The sequence below is a fragment of the Numida meleagris genome, chromosome 2 (genome assembly GCF_002078875.1).
Source record: "Numida meleagris isolate 19003 breed g44 Domestic line chromosome 2, NumMel1.0, whole genome shotgun sequence".
NCBI classification, from domain to species: domain Eukaryota; kingdom Metazoa; phylum Chordata; class Aves; order Galliformes; family Numididae; genus Numida; species Numida meleagris.
Genome location: NC_034410.1, coordinates 10,848,493 through 10,862,396, shown reverse-complemented (window position 1 = coordinate 10,862,396; position 13,904 = coordinate 10,848,493). Strand labels below are relative to the sequence as shown.

The following is a 13,904-nucleotide window of genomic DNA, read 5'->3' as shown; positions in this document are numbered from 1 at the left end:
CATTATTATGGAGAGTTGCTATAGCCTTAAAGAAGCTATAAGAAAGGAAATATGAAATTAGGACCACGTTATGGTTTTCTGAATCTCTAATTTTTGTTCCTGAGAAGTTATCCCTGTACAAGGAGAAAAGGATGCAGATTTACTAGCCTAAATCCAAAGCAGCAATGAAAGACAGTTGCATTACTGTCCTGCTTTTTGATTAGGAAAGTAAAAAGCTAGTTCCTCTTTTCTTTCACTAAGGTCTGTAAGAGAATTCTTCATGAAGCATTGTGTTCCAGTTGTTTAGAAGCAGGTCAATACAATTTGACACATCACATTCATGATGTTTGCAACGGTACTTTATTTCACTTCAGATACATTAAGCACATCCTGTAACTTAACACAAAGCTAGCCCTCTACACTTACTTATTTTTGGGTGTAAGTATTCTGGAACAAAGTGCAGTGGGTGAGTAACTTATTACTCTTTAGTAAGTGCAACACTGATCTATGCACTCTGTATCAGTAAGATGGTGCTTATTCATTTAGAGGCTAGGGTTTGTTTGAAACATAACACAAATACAGGACAAAGAATCTGTGTGACATGTGCATGTTGTGTTTCACATAAAGTGCTGGTACAATAACTTAAATGTTACAAAACAAAGCTGTAACGATTCTAAAGCATTGTTACTCACAATGTGCATCTATTACAACAATCTAAAAATGATCTCTTTAGATGGCTCCAGTTTCTGCTTCCTTTGGGCTGTGCATAGCAACATGCTCCAGCTGGCCTGAATCTGAAACATCATAGCTGGTCTTGTATTTGGCCAGGATTTTCATCAGTGGTCGCAGCTTCAGCCACCATTGCTCCATGGGAATCCTATGTCTGTGTAAGGGGTGAGCAGGGAAAAAAAAGCAAGCAGTTACTCAGTAGTTAAGACAAACACACACTGTAGCTCCTTTGGCAATACTAACAATATTAGTAATCAGTAATAGTCATCTTTATAACAGGAGCAAATATTGCTCTTCATTAACCCAGATAGGGACAGAATAGTAAAGAACAGATTGTACTAGATGGTATATTTCAGGGAGAAGTATAATAGCATCCAAGACCCAAAAATGCTGCTCCCTTAAACTTTATCAGAAGCAAGCCAATTCTATACATTACAGCAAACATAGTTATGGAGAAGGACAAGGGGCTCTCAGAATTAAATTAAATGAGATAAGTTAATAACAAGGCATAAGGAGGGTAAATAGAAAGTATTAAGGGAGTTGTTTGAGAAGACAAGTGAACAATCAAAGTGAATTGCTGTCTGAATGTAAGCCAGAAACAAAAGCACAATAAAACAGTTGGCGAACGCTGTGTGTCAGCGCTGTGGCAAAGACGTTCATTTGATGTGGTGGAAGGAAGCCTGTTTTGAGATGTCTGAAATGGAAGCAGCGTGTACGTACACAAAGTCTGTTTCATTCTTCAGCTCTGCTACCGGCTGGAACACAAGGTTGCGTCTGCGCATTCCCAGCAAACAGACTGAGTCATCGGTATTGGCAAATACTTTTCCTAAAAAGAATGAAATAATTCAGCATCCTTTTTACTCACACTTGTATGGGAATGGGGAGCTTAGTTGCAGTTACTGTATATTTAACATAGTAGTAAAACATCAATTAGTACTTTAATAGGGTTAGGAGAACTTTTTAAGTTTATCTTTGGTGATTAGCCATGAAAATAGTGTAATTAATAAAACAGTAAGACTGAATTCAAACATCCAGATTTAAACTGGATTTTAGTAAATAGTTTGTAAATAGCTTTACAAAATTCCCAAAGAAGACATATTACCTTCTTCTGTCTCCCATGTAGCCATCATGAAACAAAAAGGAAGAACAGATGTAACTATGTAGTCAGCAATTCCTTCATGCATGATAAACTGCAAACATACTGTCATTTTTAAAAGGTAGGTAAGAAGAACAGCTATCTAAAATACTGACCAACGGAAGGGCATCCTACAGCAGAAAGCACAGCAAGACATGACTGAATAATAAAAACACAAGATGGAAAGAAATGTGTTGACTAACAGACTAGTATATGTTCATATGTTTTTGTAGGAAAGCAGTCTCATATACTGACAGCTAACCGAAGGCAATAGCAAGAGATAGCACCGAGTAGTTCTGCACCTTTCCGGTAGGTCTCTTTCAGTTTTTTGGAGATCCACTGCATAGCTTTCGCAGAAATCTTTGTCCCAAAGTTTCTGTCAAATGGTGAAGGTGCACCACCCTGTGTGAAAATTTAACTGAGTTAATTCAGTATCCATGGTTCTTTCTTTTATTTTATTTTACCAGTCATCTCCGTTACTGGCCTGCTCTACCTCTTACCTCCATCTTCCCCATCTCATACAAAAATGAAAAACCCACCGCAGAAAATAAGCTAAAACATTTAAAATTCTTGTTATTCCAGTGTGGAATTCTTCTTTGAATCAATAATACTTTTCAATAAATGGGGGGGTGTCGTTTGCACTTTCATCTTCTTTTCCCTCAGTGCTGATCATAAAGCACTACCACGCTCTCAAACTTCATAGGGTAACCTGGTTTCAGCATAAAATAAAACAGACACTTGTTGAAGGAGAAGGTCTCAGAAGGAGTGTAAGAAATCCAACTGCCGACTCTAATCTAGGAAGTCTGAGAAGCATAGCTCTCCTCACTGCAGGTAGAACAAGGAAGGCTACAGTGCTCTGTGTATAATACTAGGAAGAAACAGCTGGGCTGGCCCGTTTTAAACTAGTAATCTTTATGACCATTTTTATACGGCTGCTTTCATTCCAAGTATTAAAGCAGCCTTTACGTAGCTCTAGGAACAAAAGGAGTGGGTTGGTTTGTTTTAAACTGTCTACAAGTCAAGTCTGATTTTTGCATTCATTTTCAGTGCAGCAGATGGGACTGAAACCATATGTAACTAGAGCGACTTTACCAACAGTAGATTGACTGACACTGGTCTTAACTGTCAATTTTTTTTCCTAAATTTTATGCAGAAAGGGCCAACCTTTGTACTGAGTAATCTTAGAATATGTAACAGTAAAGGGAGTATGCACAGAACAATAACTGACAACACAAACAGCAGTCATTTCACTTCTAATGCTTTGGACATTTAGCTCTACATGCATCCTTGACTCTACTTCAGTATGGTTAGTTAGCGTAGCCAAAAGAGAAGCTGCTGGTTAGCCCACTGCCAAGCAGTACAGTGAGATAAAGAGAGGGAAGGTACAAAGATGAAAAGGAATAGCTGGATGTTGTCTTTTCTACAAGGATAATCCACCTGCACATAATTTCTTAAACAAGTTTCATCTCTTCCAGAGTTCAGAAACCAGATACATTATGGATGGGTAGAGAGCTATGTTCTAAAGATGCATTACAATAATGATAACTGTAGAATCTATGAAAAAATGTGTAACTTATTAATATACAGAGAAATGAAAATAAGAAACTGAAGCATTTTTCATCTAGATTTTAAAGAAGGAATTGCAACAAGATTTGTTGTTAACAAGCACCTCTAAGTTACCTACAAGCAAACATCCAGGCTTTTTTTTTCTTTAATCCTGAGTCAGATTTACTTGAAATACTTGAAACAGCATATGCTCTTTATGCATATTAAGTTGAGCATGTCTGGAAATTATAAGGTCAATTTTACCTGCTGCATGTGGCCCAGAACATTTTTTCGACAGTCAAACACTCCTTTTCCTTCTTCAGAATATAGCTGATAAATGAAGTCAGTTGTGTAGTTCTCGTTGCAGTTCTCATTCCTATAACAATTCAGTCCAAGTACTGTTAGCAAATCAACTGTTAGTTGTAAAGACATTCCCTACTTACTGAATGACAGACATTTTCCCAGTTTCTTTATACCAGCAATCACCACTTGGATATTTTCATCTAATCATATAGGTTTGCTTTCACGTTTCATGAATGTGTTATTTTTACTACACCCACATTACTGACAGGTCAGCTGGATTCCATTATCGAATAATGTAGTGAGAAATACCATTTTAATTCCAACAAATTCATTACGCAGATGGAAAATGCATAATCCAAGTTATATAATTTTATACAATTATAAAAGCATAGATAATGAATAATACCTGTCCCTTATTAATACTGTAAATTTCAAGTTGTTTTTTTTTTTTTTTTACCCAGATCACATTAGCAGTAGAATCTATACTAGTATAATGGTTTCCTTACACAATTTACTAGAGTATTCATTTTTCAACTCTTTGCTATTCAGCACACTTCCAACTCTTTATAGAAGAGAGAGTGAGAGAGAAGCTGTAGACTGATTCAGAATGCCTACAAATGTATCATTTTAAAGTATGTTTTAAGGATTATGATTTTTGAAAAATGTTTTATCTTTTAAAACCTAAGTATAATTTTTATAGTAAAGGCCGTAGCATACATATGTACACATATAGTAGTTTTCACATTATTAAGAAAGAATCTGTAGTAAATGACAAAATAGGCTGAAAACAGAATAAAGTAACAGATCACAGAGCAAATATATTTACATAGAAAGAAGGAATTTTCCGACTTGAGCTTCCAGACAGCTCCCAGACTTGCCTTCTGGAGCAATAGCTTTGCTATCATCTCGTATTAAAGGAATGATCATGGAATATAAACTTGGAGTGTCTTCGCGAGAGGCCAAACAGCTTTGTCTGCACTGAAATCACAGATTTCATCTATTAAAAGTACTTTTGCTTACCTCAGCACTAAACCACGCTGGATGCTGGTTTTCATCTTTTCAGTTAAGTGTTCCACATTAGCCTAGGAACAACAAAGGTATTTTTAAAGAGCCATGCAGAACTCTTTAAAACAACTTTAATATGTCTACATATTGTCTTATCCTCAGAACCACATCAAGTATGTGCAAATTCAAATCAGTTTTGGAGATCCAGGAAAACAGACAGTGTACAGCTATTCATCTTGGGTTAAAAATAACTTCTTCCTCCACAACACAAATAACTGATTTTAAATAGCTACATAGAGTTATTTTTCTATATGCTATACAGAGAAGCTGGATAAACTCAATGCACAAAAAACACACAGAAATTGTCATAAGCAATCAGATCCTGCAGTTACTTCTACTCCTTGCAACAGAACCTGCATTCTGCTGTGTATTCAGCTTTGGTTTTGTCCATGACAGCAGCTAGCACCAACCACCTCAGAAGTATAAAAGCCTCATAGTAGATAAGCTCCATATCACCTTACCCCCTGTGTGAAGTTACCTCCTAGTCTGGCATCTTTATTTTAATAACACCTCAAAAAATGATCTCAATAATTTGATTATCAAAGTCAATACCAATTTCATTATACATCACTTTAAATTTCTGACCTGTAAAGCATTCTGACAAATGAGCTGAGAAAAAGGTGTTTCTTTTTATCTCATCTTTCTTCTGAAACTACTCAGCTCTTCATTTATATCTAACTTGAATTTCAATCAGAGGACTACAAATGAAACAACTGCCCTAATAATGTTTAGCGGCCAGTACAATCATTCCATCAGTCAACCTACTGCCAGAAATAATGGTGCATGTTCCTTTAGGGAACGTGGCATAAGAACTGGAATTATTTGACAGTGCAACTGACAAGCACAGCTTTTAGTTACAGTATACAGATATGTATTTTTAAAATGTTAGCTATCTACTTCAAATACAGACAGTAAGCTACATAAATACAACAATTTCAGGATCTACTTAAAAATAAGGAAAACATTTCTAATGCTGCATACCTGGAGCTCTCGAATGTCAAACTGTTCTTCAAAGATATAAGCAGCATCGGCTCCTGCTGCAAGGGCTCCCATATTGGCCAGGTAACCGCAGTAACCACCCATGGTCTCAATGATGAACACGCGCCGTTTGGTACCACTGGCTGACTGTTTGATGCGATCACATGTCTACTCAAAGACAATATATTAGGAATTAACAGCTCTGACTTTTTATATTTTTATGCGCGCCAAAACATCTGTGTGACATCTATATGTCTCACGTATAGATAAAAGAATTTACTAAAAGACATGTTAAGTAACATTCCAACATATCATAACAGCCATCAGATAAAGTAATTTTTATAATTCATACATAAGCAACACAGTCAAAACGTTCTGCTAGTATCAAAACATATTTGTTTCGCATTTGAGAAATAAATTTCTCTTCTGCATGGACACAGAAGGTCCTTACATAGATACTAAGATACTAATACACAAAGTGGAGCTTTTTAAACAACTTGAGTATATGTTTCCCTTTGACTCCATTAATTACTGAAAATCACTGATTTTAAAATTCTCTGTGTTTCCATCTATGCTTAACAATTACAGTTTTTTAAAACTTAAGTCTTAGGCATGTTCTGCCCTGTGGATTAAATTCCAATAAGGATCTTTACATAAATATAATTCTCTCCAGCACTACTGGAGCAATTGCTCCCGTTTTTGTTTTTTTACTTGCACCCTGACCAGCATAAGAAATATTCTCTACTAATAGACACAGTGCTCACATAGTACTGATAACACCAATATTTACTACAGATGCCCAAGCGACTTGGAAAAGTAATGGAAAAAAATCTCCAGGACCTACGAAATTTACACTACTACACATCTCCAGGCACTTAAATAGCACTCAGGAACCTAGCTGACAAAACTCTCACTTCCTGGAATGAAAGTATTTCTAAAGCAACTGTTCAAAGTTATTTTGAAGTCATTAGGCAAAGGTGCTTCCTTCCAGGATGAGATTAAGTAATAAATAAATAAAAGTTATATGGGAGTTGGTGACAAGAAAAATGTGTAAACGGATGTACTGTCCCTACATCATGTCTGTTTGGTAAAAATAAGAAATGAAAGCATAGAATCATAGAATCCTTAGAGTTGGAAAGGTCCTTTAAAGGTCACCTAGTCCAACTCCCCTGCAATCAGCAGGGATGTCCACAGCTCGATCACGTTGCCCAGAGCCTCGTCCAGCCTGGCCTTGAAATGACAGGGATGGGGCATTCTACAACCAACTGTTGTAGAATGCTAGCATTTGGTATGCGGGTAAACAACAACAAATTCATTAAAATCCCCATTACTTTTAACAGTGGCAGGCATTAACTCATTTTTTTTAAAAAAAAAAAAATCTGCCTGGAACTGAACTGATATTTCACCTAAATTATGCTATTAAAAATACTGGCATTAGAGATTGAAGAAATAAAAAGCACACATGAAGATTTCCTTCACTTTGAAAGACCTAAAGCATTTCTGAAGTCCATGCTTTCCACAAAAGGTTTCCAGCTGCTGGTAGCAGAATGAAATTTTTTGCTTTTTGAGAAATTATAATTTTGAGTAGAGACCTAGATTGTCTTAAGGACAATCATTATTTGCTTTTGAGATTACTCATTTTAGACTTATTTAGAAGGATTTCCATTACTGACTATAAAGAAACATGCAAGTAGAAAGTATCTGTTACTCTTGCTTTCTTAGAATGACTGTTCCAGAAATACTCAAATACCAAAATGACACTGATCTGTTTTAAAGAAATTCAGACAGTTACATATAAGATATATTGTAAGGCTCCTTATTCAACCAGCAGCTTGACTCAAGACTTACAGGATGCATTAAATTAGACTAGATTAAAAATCTCAAGGCTTGGAAAGACACGTACCACTGCATGTCCACATGTATTTATTGCTAGCAGTGGCCTTCTACAATCTAGCAGCCATACCTTTAGGTCCATCCATATGCCTGCTGTAGACCATCTTTAAAAACTGATACTGTATTGCTTTCTAACACAATACCAATCACCATCACGGCAAGCAGTAGCACTAGGTACTAAAACCAGAAGTCAATTCCTGTGTGTCCCAAATTCCTGAATGTCTCCAATGTTTTAATGGATTTGCATTACTGTATCTTGTCACAGTGCTATCTCCTTGTATCCTAGAGTTTTCATGGTGTAATTTCAAATGTAACTTACTTCCAGTAATTGTGATAAGAAAAAAAAAAAACAACCTGCATTTTACACTGAAGTTATATTTCTTGGTTTAGAAGAACTGTAAGTAAATATTGCATCTCCCACTGACCAGACCATAATGCATTCTGATGCAGCACTTGAAAAAAACCTCTTGAAGATAAATGACCATGCAAATAAACCAGTACCTGAGCAGGAAGGCAAATCTGCATTTCTGAAATCCCAACATCTCCATTCAAACTTCCTTGGTCAATTGCTTCATAATTATTTACATGGATTGATAATAAGAGTTCTGATAAAACTCAAGAGTTATTCAGAGCCTTACTCATTTGCTTGCATTGGTTATCATCTCAGATCCCTTTTCTGTTGTTCCAGCAGACTTTGTGAAATGTAAAGAATTAAAGAGTTCATATAGCAGTTGCACCCAAGGGAAAAAGCAGACTCTTCTGACCAAAATGGAAAGCTTCCTTCATAGCAAGATATGTCCACAAATCAGGATCAGTGACAGACTTAACTGCTTGTGTTATCCTTATATTTACATGCACTTAATAAATTTTAACCCTAATGTAGTCCACAGGATAATTCATGTGTTTAGCACTAACTATGTATTTAAAATGTTCTACTACACTAAGCTCACTCATTGGCTCATGCAGTAAATGTGGCATTCATCTACAACATCTGCTTTCATCTTTCAGCTAAATAATACTGAGGAGCTACTTCAGTTAAATAAAATAATAATAAAATAAAATGAAATTTTAGAAAAGCATAATTTTTTTTGCAGAAAAAAAACACAGAAACCCCTAATCATTAATGCAGTAGTCTTGGATAACAAAACAGAATCCTCAAAAGATAAACACCAATTATAATAAATTAAATATTTAATCAGTCTTGGAAAAAAAACCTCTAAAACATAAAAATGACAGTGACTGAATTATTTTAGAACACCAGACATTTAAAGGTCTTTAAGTATCCTGATCTTATGCATTTTACCATCTTAACTTTTAAAAGATATGTAGTCTTACCTCCACAATAGCATTCAAGGCAGTGTCAGCACCAATGCTAAAGTCTGTGCCTGGCACATTGTTGCTAATAGTAGCAGGCAACACACAGATAGGTACGCAAAACTCCTCAAAGCAGGAACGTGCCTCATGTAGCTGCAGACAACTTTCATAGGCCTGAAGCAGTGGTACAAATATGAGTGATACATTCCTAGTCCTTGGATTACTGTGCTAATGACTCCTTGCACGTGATGGTAAATTTGGCTGTCCATTGGCCCAAATACAATTGGTGAGATTATTGGGGGGTGCATCCTGTACATACCACAACAGTGCACTGGGGTTGCATTGGCACAATGCTCTTTGATGAAATGCAGATTAGTGCAGGTTAATACAGAGTGAATATGAAGTGTGCACAGCATTAAAGGTCTGAAGCAATTTAGCAGACAAAGGCAGCACAGAAGTAGATTAGAAATCTTTCTACAAAAAGACACTTAAAGAACAGTTTGAAACATGTTAAGGAGTTCAGAAAGTTAACTAGAAGACACCTGCAATTTGAAGGAAATACTTTAAGAAGCTGTTTAAAAAAAAAGACAACACTATGTTATCCTATCTAGTCAAGACACACACACATCCATTTCCACTGAGGAAAAAAAGAAAACATCCTACGCTTTCTAAGATTCTATCAGCACACACATCTGCTTCTAGGGACACAGATTGGACAGAGGTCCAGAAAAATCCAAGCACACGTGCATATGGATGAGTTAAGGTTTACAAGTATATTTCAAAGATTCTTTGAGAAGCAACCATAGATTCTTGGGAAGATTCCAAACATTACAAAATAAATTAATATGTGAAAAGGACTAGGTGTTTCTAATAGTGATCAAAATACTTGAAGTTCAAGCTGTTTTTAAGTAAACACTTTTTAAAGTAACATTATTCCAGTTCTACCTAATCCAAACTAATTTGGCATTTCTTATGATGTGTGGCAATTTTTCAAACTGCCTATGTAACGACTCTCAAGAAGAAAGCCTAATTACATAGTAAGTTCCCACTTTGTCAATGGCTCCCAGAAAAGAATGATGTTCACAGAAGTCTCATCTTTTCAATTTATCAGATCAGTTCAGAAAAGCAAATCAAATTATTAGGGCATTATCCCCACAAATATCTACTCAGCTGCTAAGTTAAACAATAACTTGGATGAAAGTGATGGGGAAAAGATTCACCCATGAGAGCTCTGCTCATAGACTCTTTTCTCCAGATAAATCAGATTCCATTTGGGGAGAAGACATAAATAAATATAAATAAAATGCAAATTGAGCTTCTAAAATCTATGCCAACTTTAGGAATATTTTGGAACTGCAACTTTCAACTAAATTCAGTGCTAGGATGCATTTCCAGTATGATGTCTGAAACAGTCTAAAAGGCTGCTACAAATATTGCTAACTGACCTGTAGCTCGGACTCTGAGAAGCAGCATAGGTAGAAGATAAATGGATTTTTCCTTTTTTTTTTCTTTTTTTTTTTTTTTCTTTTTTGAGCAAATCAGACTTCGCTGAGAATATTTCAGTATGTAGTAATTGCCTAGCTCAATTCAGTCAGCTGGAACTTTTGTCTCTACTGAAAGAAAATGGTGATAAAACCATAAGGCTTCCTGAAGAAGTGGAAGAAGACACCAATAAGCTTCTCCAAGTTTTATAATGAGACTTTTGGGAAACTGAGTTGAAGGAAAATTTAGAGCACTAACTAACACGATTGGTTAGTTATAATACACTAGGATATGTTTTACTTGCATTAAATATTGCCATTTCATTTGATGCAAGTGATTTTAGTAAACATATCCCAAGATTGCACCTCCACCAAGCATAAGCATTAATCATTAATGATTATATTACTAGCATCACTGCAGAAAATATGAAAATACTTCCAAAAAAAAAAAAAAAGCGGGGGGGTAGCTTAACAATTATAAAATGTAAATAAGTAATTGGTGGTTTAAATATCAGCTTTGCAATTCCTTTTGTTTATTTTTATATGAGGACTACAGTAAGATCATACAGGGATACTTTACCACGTTAATAATATGTTTTTTTTTTCATACACTTTATTGTATTCTTGTTATTTAGAAAGGTACAAACAGAATCAAAGATGCTTTATAAAAACACATGCAGTCAAACAGACTGCCGTTTATTTACTTTATGTTGAGCTAATGCAAATGGCCATTAAAAGGGATGGATTTACTGCCAGATCTCCACAGCCACATTGCTAGGACTGACATGGATGAAAATTTAATTGGATAGTTAGTTTGGAACAGTTAATTTTCAGCCAGCTCAGCTGCCTGATTCAGATTAATTCAGTCACAGATGCTAGTATCAGCACTGGAGAATACAGGAGAGCAGTCAATCCTTCTCAAGAAAACTGCAAAGAGATTGCATTAAGACAATTTAACACGTTTTCCACACTCCTCAGTGAGTAAGGGTCTTCTTGTGGCTGTTCATTTTCTCACAACCAGTTGATCAGCCTGTACGCTCTTCCCCTTGAATTAAGTTCAAGGCAGACTGTCACCTCTCCGAGCATATCAGAGTTTTAGCCACTTCCATTTTTAGGTTTCTTTGTCCTCCATCTTTAGTTCATACTACTACATTTTCTCATTCAATTCTACATGCCCTAAATCAAATACATATTCTTCCATTCCATACTTTGTTTAGGTTTATTCCTCCTTCCATCAGTGTCCACTAGCCCATCAGTAACCTTTCTCTTCAGATTAAATTTTCATTTTCTCCATGTTTTTCCCACGTTTTGTAGCTGAAAAATCTAACTTTGTATTCACTCCTCTACTTACAGAGTAGATTTCTATTTCTTAGTTTCACCCACAACATGTATTGGTAATCTCTCTTTTAAATGGATAATTAATAACCCAGCAATATATAGCTTTCATATTTGTGTGGAAATAATGGATCACTTCTTTCTTGTCATATTCCAGAAGTCTGCTATCAGAAATAATACTCTATTCACTTCATTGAATTACTAATATGAATGTGAGTACATATTTTTATTGAAATAATTACTTTCTTGCTGCTTCTGTTAACAGAACTCCAAATTCATGTTCTTATACTGCAATTCTAAACAATTTATTATGTCTACCTATAAAAGCCTTAAGAATACCCTATTCACATATAAAAAACCTCAGGTTTCTCCAGCTATTTGATACTGTTGAGTTTCCATTGACAATTTTTCTCACTGATCTTCTTAAACTAATGAGAAAATAGAGCATACAAGCAAATTTAAAATGCTGTTCAAAAGAACCCATGTTCTGCTACTCAACTGATTAAAAGCCTACATTTTAAAATACAAATGGAAGAAGAAAAATCAAGAGTCAAAGAATTTGTTGTATAATCTAAATTCTAGTTGTTGAGAAATGTACCATCCATGAGTTAGGACAAGACATGGTCTCACCTAATCTCTTATTCAGAAGATCTATAACTAAGTATTTACACATGATATATTATCTCTGCTAAATCCACCTAGAAAGAAACAGTTAATGCCAAATGTAGGTAAATATAAGACCAGTTGATCTGGTCTTTGTTAGTCTGCTTTCCCTTGGAAAGGCAATGTAGTAACATTTTATTTGCAAATGTCTCAAGATAACACTTACATGCCTTGGCAATTTTCAATCAACCTAATACTGACAAATGTCTAGTTATGACAAACACTAACAAGGCCTCATTACTCAGCAGAGAAGAATGCACTTACCTTACTGAAAGCTGTCGATGAAATAGAAATACAGGCAGTACCACAGAAAAACTAAGTGTGATAACATTTAGGTGTGCTAATCTGAAAGCTAAGAAACGCTAATCTGAAAGCACTATAAACTGGGACACATTTATTCATCTAACAGTGGCAATAGGAATGAAAATTGTATGACTTGTACTGAGCTTCTCAGCCATATATGGGACAGCATCACTATTGAGCCTGATTTGAACACGTGACAGAAGACTGAAAGGAAATACTTTTCATTATCTGTTTAGAGGATCGCATTCAAACAGTTGGAGGCAACTGAAAATATACTAAGCAGAATTCTTTCTCCAACATGAAAGACTTCTTCCCCAGAAAAAGAACACAATTCTCTATCGGCTTGAATCTAAATCCTGAAAAGTCATTACATTTCATATTTATTTCAGAGAAAATTCTAGGCAAAACAAAAACCAAGAACAAGACGAAAGCTATTGATAAAAAACAGATTGAAAAGTTCTCAACTACTGCATTGAAAATACAGAGGTACTGACAGTTTATTATCTAATGAAGTCATATGATATCTAGGGATCCAAGTTTAAAGCAAAACTCAACATCATGGAGAAAGGGGAAGAAAGAGAGGTCCTGCTCTACGTGAAATAACCTATAAAAAGAAGGCAGTTAAGTAAACACACAGATTATGAAGGAAGAAAGAAGAGAAAAGTAGGTGTCATGCACAGTCATTTTACTCACCTCAATCATTTTGGAGAGATATTTTTATTTACCAGAACTGGAAACAAAGTCAACCTTTATAACCTAAGTTGTCTATAAAGAGTACATTCTAGGCAAGTTTTGCTTAGCTTGTAGTCTTGTTCAAGGCAATAGCTTGACAAACTGAAATTTGTTAACTCAAGGGTTTATTTTGCTGAATAGAAAAATATTTATGTTGGTATGGTAAATGAAAATAACAGCTGAAAATTATGGTAGTGCTCTTGAGGCTGACAGCATTTGAGGAATCCTTGAAATTTCTCAAAATAGTATCATGATTACATTTTGCAGACACATCTAAGTGATAGAAGAACTGGCAGTACAATTTCAAAATGAATCTGAGATGCTGTTCCCACTTAAGATGCGTATGCATCTATAGATTATATTGAAAATAAAAAAACTGGATGAAGCTTAACATTCCAATTGTTGTTGCATGGACAAAACTATGTCAGATTATATAGAAGCAGAACTGT

The 13,904-nt window shown here is 35.4% G+C and overlaps 1 protein-coding gene across 7 annotated transcripts in view; it reads right to left on the bottom strand.

The window, feature by feature from the left end:
- The window catches only part of PFKP (phosphofructokinase, platelet), a 41,893-nt gene continuing 28,309 nt past the window's right edge, over positions 321-13,904 (bottom strand). For 3 of the 7 annotated variants that reach the window (XM_021385709.1, XM_021385708.1, XM_021385711.1), the window contains 8 exons: positions 8,963-9,115; positions 5,738-5,902; positions 4,712-4,773; positions 3,653-3,764; positions 2,146-2,245; positions 1,811-1,816; positions 1,429-1,534; positions 321-862 (listed from right to left, as the gene is read on the bottom strand). In XM_021385709.1, the coding sequence (XP_021241384.1) occupies positions 709-862; positions 1,429-1,534; positions 1,811-1,816; positions 2,146-2,245; positions 3,653-3,764; positions 4,712-4,773; positions 5,738-5,902; positions 8,963-9,115 (858 nt within the window). In that variant the 3' untranslated portion in view covers positions 321-708. The remainder of the gene's footprint in view (positions 863-1,428; positions 1,535-1,810; positions 1,817-2,145; positions 2,246-3,652; positions 3,765-4,711; positions 4,774-5,737; positions 5,903-8,962; positions 9,116-13,904) is intronic. The other 4 variants (XM_021385710.1, XM_021385714.1, XM_021385713.1 and 1 more) reach the window with 3 other exon arrangements.